This window comes from Pseudoliparis swirei, chromosome 3 (assembly GCF_029220125.1).
Source record: "Pseudoliparis swirei isolate HS2019 ecotype Mariana Trench chromosome 3, NWPU_hadal_v1, whole genome shotgun sequence".
Taxonomy (NCBI): domain Eukaryota; kingdom Metazoa; phylum Chordata; class Actinopteri; order Perciformes; family Liparidae; genus Pseudoliparis; species Pseudoliparis swirei.
Window position 1 is genome coordinate 15,734,492 of NC_079390.1, and position 7,266 is coordinate 15,741,757.

The 7,266-nt window shown below is 42.2% G+C and overlaps 1 protein-coding gene across 1 annotated transcript; it reads right to left on the reverse strand.

Annotated features, from left to right (window-relative positions):
• Positions 1-3,645: 3,645 nt before the first annotated feature.
• crx (cone-rod homeobox) lies at positions 3,646-6,631 on the reverse strand. The gene is made up of 3 exons (XM_056411884.1): positions 6,211-6,631; positions 5,136-5,287; positions 3,646-4,886 (listed from the first exon to the last, which is right to left on the reverse strand). Exons 1-3 carry the CDS (start codon positions 6,305-6,307, stop codon positions 4,248-4,250), a joined length of 888 nt encoding a protein of 295 aa, XP_056267859.1. The 5' UTR covers positions 6,308-6,631; the 3' UTR covers positions 3,646-4,247.
• Between the last annotated feature and the right edge of the window lie 635 nt (positions 6,632-7,266).

Genomic DNA, 7,266 nt, shown 5'->3' on the forward strand with positions numbered 1-7,266 from the left:
TTTACAGTGTTTCATAAATAATGTACTGTAGCTAGTGTAGATTAGTGATACTGTACTATATCACTAGATTAGGAGTACTGTACTATATTACTGTAGATTAGTGATATTGTACTATATTAATGTAGATTAGTGATACTGTACTATATCACAAGATTAGGAGTACTGTACTATATTACTGTAGATTAGTGATACTGGACTATATTAATGTAGATTAGTGATACTGTACTATATCACAAGATTAGGAGTACTGTACTATATTACTGTAGATTAGTGATATTGTACTATATTACTGTAGATTAGTGATACTGTTCTATATCACTAGATTAGGAGTACTGTACCATATTACTGTAGATTAGTGATACTGTACTATATCACTAGATTAGGAGTACTGTACCATATTACTGTAGATTAGTGATACTGTACTATATCACTAGATTAGGAGTACTGTACTATATTACTGTAGATTAGTGATATTGTACTCTATCACTAGATTAGGAGTACTGTGCTATATTACTGTAGATTAGTGATATTGTACTATATTAGTGTAGATTAGCATTACCTGCACTATATCAGTAGATTAGGAGTACTGTGCTATATTGCTGTAGATGAACGATACCCACTAGTAATCAAAAGATGATCACGGGTCAGTTCTGCTTGTTTGATAACACGATGTGACATTACGCTGATTTTGAGGAGGCATCTCCCGTAACACAGTTACTCACCACTTCCTCAGGATGATCTCAGCTGCTGGATTTCTGATGGGTTCTTACCACCGCTCTGAGATCAAATCTTTGAGCGATAACAATTACAACCAGCCAGTGTTTTAATCGGTTAACACACCATTATATTATGTAAAACAGTGCCTGTAAATGGGAGTGGTGAAATGTAACATTTCAATCAAGCATTATTTTTACTAATTACACCAGCGGCTGCTCTCAGGGGGCCAGCACGGAAACCTCATCCAGACCCTCCTCATCATTGGACTCCACCTGTTCAAGCTTCTCCCTCTAGGGGGCGCGACAGAACCCTGGAGGCACAACAACCAGCCACATGCAGCTTCACTCTGATGAACAGTTGACACCAGTCATATATAAAAGTGTCGATAACCCTCCAACAACAAACATCCACGACTGTTTTTTAACATGTTAATATCATCTCTATCAATGTAAATATTGCAGTATATATTATACCGTCCTGTCACATGCATATACCACATGTACTTAAAAATATATATATACAGGACTGTCTCAGAAAATTAGAATATTGTGATGAAGTTCTTTATTTTCTGTAATGCAATTTAAAAAACAAAAATGTCATGCATTTCTGATTCATTACAAATCAACTGAAATATTGCAAGCCTTTTATTCTGATTTATTGCTGATTATGGTTTAAACTCAAATATCCTATCTCTAAATATTAGAATATCATGAAAAGTATACTAGTAGGGTATTAAACAAATCACTTGAATTGTCTAATTAACTCGAAACACCTGCAAGGGTTTCCTGAGCCTTGACAAACACTCAGCTGTTATAAATCTTTTTTTACTTGGTCTGAGGAAATATTAAAATTTTATGAGATAGGATTTTAGAGTTTTCTTAAGCTGTAAGCCATAATCAGCAATATTAAAAGAATAAAAGGCTTGCAATATTTCAGTTGATTTGTAATGAATCCAGAATGCATGACATTTTTGTTTTTTTAATTGCATTACAGAAAATAAAGAACTTTATCACAATATTCTAATTTTCTGAGACAGTCCTGTATATACGTACATTAAAGCTGAAATTACCTTTTTATCTATATCTTTACTGCAGCTTTAGTGGATGGATACATAATAATGTGTCACTAAATATATTTCACTAACCTAATGTATATATTATTCTGTACATAATGAGTAATTTTACTTTTGGTTTATTATGAAGATAGTGATTCTGAGCAGGACTTTTTAATTGTAACAGAGCCCCTTCACACTGAGGTGTTGCTGCCTTTAGGGGGCAGGAAACCGGGCCCGAGGGTTTCTTCTTTGGGCCGCGTGCCGGTTTGTTCTTTTCCGGGCATTAACCTTCCTCAAGGTCTGCCCGGTGCCCTCCATCCCCCATCACATCTGATGCTCCCTGGGATTACAGCACAAATGTCTGTCTGAAACTATCAGTGCTGAGGGAGAGGATTACAAGTGCACTGCATCCTGCGAGGGAGGTTAACCAATCAGGGTGGTCAGACGAAGGGATTAACCAATCACACCACGGAGAGGGAGGGCAGAGGGATTACAGCGGCACAGAGTGGGATTAGGGCTGTGCTGAGTGCAGAAAAATGCTTTGAAATGTCTCTCAGTGCAGTAGATCAAAATGTAGGATCTAAATTATGTGACATTTTACATGGCTGATGACCAGAGTATCAGATATGATTTACATAGCAACCAAAATAAAATGAGCTTTTATAATTTTTATCAATATTACACCAGAAACCTCTCAGGAGTAATATTTTTTATAGAATTAAATCCATACTTTAAACCCTTAGGTTAGAAATGTTTGTAATATTATGGTCACTGTTGTAGAATAACAAACCTGCAATTCACTTTGGCTTTTAAAAAAAAGACAATTGATGTGATGGAGAGAGTTTTGGAAGGATGGCGTTTTATTAAGGAGCAGAAGATCAATCCTCTCTTACTGCCCTACACACACCTCCAGATAACATTTCACATGTTTGAATGTCAGAGTTGAGTTTGCGTGGTAGTAATCGGGTCATGTGGAGATTACCAAATTGTCGGAGGAGTTGGTGAGATTGGTGGGGGGTCCAGGAGGGGAGGAAAGAAAGGGAACCGCTTATCTGATAGAGACGTATCTCAGCGCCAGAGAGATTGATGAAAACAACTGTAGTAATAACAAAAAGCTTTATTAAACTGCATTGTTGTCAATGATTTTGAGATGAGTATATGAGTGGGATACACATGGACCGAAGCGAAAGGCAAGACAACCTGGGAGAAAACAGACAGAGGTAAAAAAAAAAAAGGGGGGGGCGAGGCCAAGGAAAGAAGAGGAAGAAGAGAAGGCCGAGGCGGGTGAGGTGGGTGAGAGGCAGAGAGAGACAGAGGGGAATAGGGCAATAATCCTAACTAATTCACTTAGGGCATTGCAGAAGGGAGGCTAAGAGGATTGGGACACTCCCAGAATCAGATAAACAAAAATAACCAAGATTCAATTCAATTCAATTCAGTTTATTTGTATAGCCCAATTTCACAAATTACAAATTTGTCTCGGAGTGCTTTACAATCTGTACACATAGACATCCCTGCCCCAAAACCTCGCATCGGACCAGGAAAAACTCCCAAATAACCCTTCAGGGGGAAAAAAGGGAAGAAACCTTCAGGAGAGCAACAGAGGAGGATCCCTCTCCAGGATGGACAGGTGCAATAGATGTCATGTGTACAGAAGGACAGATTTAGAGTTAAAATACATTCAATGAATATGACAGAGTGTATGAATAGTTCATAGTAGACATATTCCACGAAGATGGACCAGTGAGAACCAACGCAGGCTGGATGACGAGCATGACGGGCCAGACCACAACACGGCCTCTTCACAGCCACTCGGTCCAGTCTCACGTGTGAAACTCATTTCAAAGAATCTGAATGATTGTCAGTGCACAAAGTTTAAAGAATAGATCACTTTAATATGTCACAAAGCTTTTTTATCCTCCATCAAACAGATTGTGATGATAAACACTGAAGGCTAACAATGCTAACACTGCACGAAACACAAATGCTAAGCTCTAAACGCAAACCAATGACATTTAAATGTAGCTTAAATAATAATTAATAGCTTAAAATGATTAAACCCGGAAATAGCAGGTGACCTCTCCGGACTTCAGAGCTCCGTCTCACCACAGCAGCTTTCACTCTATGACGATGCAAGTTTCAAACATAATGCGTGTGCGTCGGAGTCGGACATGTTGGGAGCAGACGGCTCAGTGTGTTTCCCTACCAACGACTCCGGTACTTTCCGACTAACTCTTGACAGGCTTTTGTTTCCTTTACGAATGTTTGCAGTCAGACAGCATTGATGACGGTCACTGATCCTTTCCTCTCCGAAGTCGTTCACATTAAAATCATTTCTACAGAGGTCACCTTGAGAAAAAGAAAAAAAAACGTACAGACAAAAAACATCAAATCAAAGATAACAAGTCCTCCAGCAGACGTGGCTCACACTATCTCACGCGGGACCCTTTGACACACACACGGGCGACGCCCCTCTCTAGAGGACCTGGAACTTCCAGGAGTTTTGGTCCTTGTGATCCAGGCAGTCCATTGTGGTGAAGCCCAGTTTCCAGGCCTGCTGGTCCTTGTAGTCCAGGCAGTCGACAGAGGTGAAGCCCAGGGAGGAGGCCGTGCTGTAGCCCTGCGAGGACAGCGAGGCCGGGGACTGGCTCAGGGAGCCCCCCATCGAGGGCACGGCGATGGGGCTGAGGGCGCCCACGGTGCCCGACAGCTGCGAGTGCATGGGGGACAGATAGGCGCTGCAGTCCAGACCGGTGAAGTAGGAGGTGGTGCTGGCGTAGCCTTGGGTGTAGGCCGACGGCTGGCCGTAGCTCATGGGGTAAGGTGAGGGCCGCTGCATGCAGGGGGCCGAGGAGGAGGCCAGGGGGTCGGGCAGGGGCGAGATGGCCGGGCTCCAGATGGACACGCCGGTGTTCCCGGTGCTGGAGCTCGGAACCAGGCCGGGGCCGGACTGGACAGAGGAGGGGCTGTAGGAACCAGACGGGTTAGGGACAGGATCAGGGATGCTGGGTTCCTGCAACGGGGAGGCCTTCTTTTTGGGAGGGCGGGGCTTGGACTGGCCACTGCTCTGCTGCTGCTGCTGACGGCACTTGGCACGCCGGTTTTTAAACCACACCTGGAGGCGCGGAGAAGAAGATGTTAGGAAAGAAAAACAAGTCTCTTGAGTGACATAAGATTTGAGCTGCATGGCACCGAACGTAAGAAAGGACAAGTAGGACTTATAACCAAAGAGTTGTGTATTGTAAAAAAGATGCTGGATATAGCATAAACATCTTGGATTGTATTGAGATGCCTAATCCCACTGTCAGTGAGCCACAAAGGACAGCACGGCCTCCATCTTGGTGGTGGCCTACTTCTCCGGTACCTGCACACGTGACTCGGGCAGGTTGATCTTGAGGGCCACCTCCTCCCTCATGAAGATGTCCGGGTAGCGGGTCTTGGAGAACAACGCCTCCAGGATGTCCAGCTGTGTCCGGGTGAAGGTGGTGCGCTCCCTGCGCTGCTTCCGGGGAGTGGCTGCCCCCCCAAGAGTCAGAAAAGGGGATTATTATTCTAGCAGCAGCGTAGAGAGATGACCTGAATTATGAGCACAACTCAGACCAATGATTTATTTTATTTTTACTGGCGGCCATCTAACTGATTATTCTGTTTGTTTTCTGCCTCTATGTGAGTGAGGATGACAACAAATACAAATATAAATGGAAACCTCAGTCCATCATGATGCTGTTTATAATCCTTATTTGTTTTCTCTGCTTTTAACCAAAAAAAAGACAACATGTATTTGCTGCTTACATATATTTTCCAGTTCTTTGAATAGTTATATTACGTTTAGTTTGTACAGTTAAAGTCATAAACAGACAAATAGACGCATTTGTTTCAGGAGAAATAAAGTGAGAAATTATTAGATGCAGTCACGAGAATTTAGTAGATTTATATTCATCAGTGTGAGAACATTTAGGAACCCTCGAGGGGGAAAAGTGAGAAGAGTAAACAAATAAATTAAATAAATGTCGAATTCTTGACCGACACTGAATTCAGGAGTGCGCGCCGATTGTCTGCCTGTCGAGGCTTTCAATCGGCTCGTTGTATCTGCATATTAATGTAGTGTATCTGTAATAAACATCATATATACGTCAGCAGACTCGTGCCTAAATTAAGAGTCACTTTTACTTTAAATCCTCAATTTATCAGAACGAAAAGTTGCCAGTAATTCGTTAATACATGTAGTAATGATACTTTTATAGCACATTGGAGTTCTTCATTTTTATTTTCCAGACCTTTTGTCAATACCCTTTTGTTTATCCTCTCAGTACTCTCGCTGCGCGCGTCTTGCGCGTCTTTACGCATCATTTTGGGTAAATAAGACTCGAAATGACAAGAGCAGCAAAGGAGACAAATACTATCAAGAAAAAGAACAATCAATAACAGTTTATACTCACATGGATAAGCGATGGTTGTATGCAGCACATCCATTCCGGGGCCAGGCAAATTTAACCCGTTCATGGTGTAATGGGGTTGCTTTATGTAGGACATCATCCTCGCAGCCGACTTGTATGTCGGACCCTCAACACAACGACCAATGGCCCCTCAGAGCTCCGCGGGCCAACAGGTCGGAGCAGACAGACGCAGCACGCGCCGGACTTCACCAGAGAAAAGTCAAACTTTTCTTTCTTTCTTCTTCGTCTTCTTCTTCTTCTTCTTCTTCTTCTTGTAACTGCGGACTCAGCTGTTTGCTGCCGGTCAGCTGACAGCAGAGCACACTGCCGCGCGCTGCGCACCGAACTGCCTCTGCGAGTCGGATTTCACGCACTTAAGTCATCACGCAGGTGAGGTGGCGCCCGGATGCCTTTGCGCCTTGGTGAGGTCGCTCTACTGAGTTTCTTCCCCGGCACACGCTGCTAATTAGAGGCAGCAAGTGGCTTCAGCAAACCCCTCCCACCACGCACGCACACACACAAGTGTACGCACGCGCATACGCACACACATGCACTAACGTATACGCACAAGGCAAACCAAAGCAACAGGCTACACAATAAGACAAACAACTCGGAGTGTATTCTCATTTGATTGATGCCTCATTGTTTGTTGATTGATGTTTGTTTTCACTGTACAGTCTTCAAAGATAAAGTCATTTTACAAAACTTATCTTTCAAGGCCATTTTCTCTCAGTTTGTCGAGACATCTCATAAATCATCCGTAACCAGATTAACACACATTTCAATGATTATAACGAGGCATAACAAGATATTGTTTTAGCTGTTGACAGTACTTTCTGATTTGATTAGTTAATACAAATGTGTATCTTAAATTCCCTTTGTCAAAACTTTTGACACAATAAAACAATATTTTGTAACCTGGCTTTATCCAATGTTCAGATTTCTGTAGCACATACATTATTTAATAATACTAATTTGCATATTTATACATACATTTTCGAAAAAAATAAAATAGTTAATTGTCTTGATGTAAGTAATCAACAGGGGAGTTTCGTGATG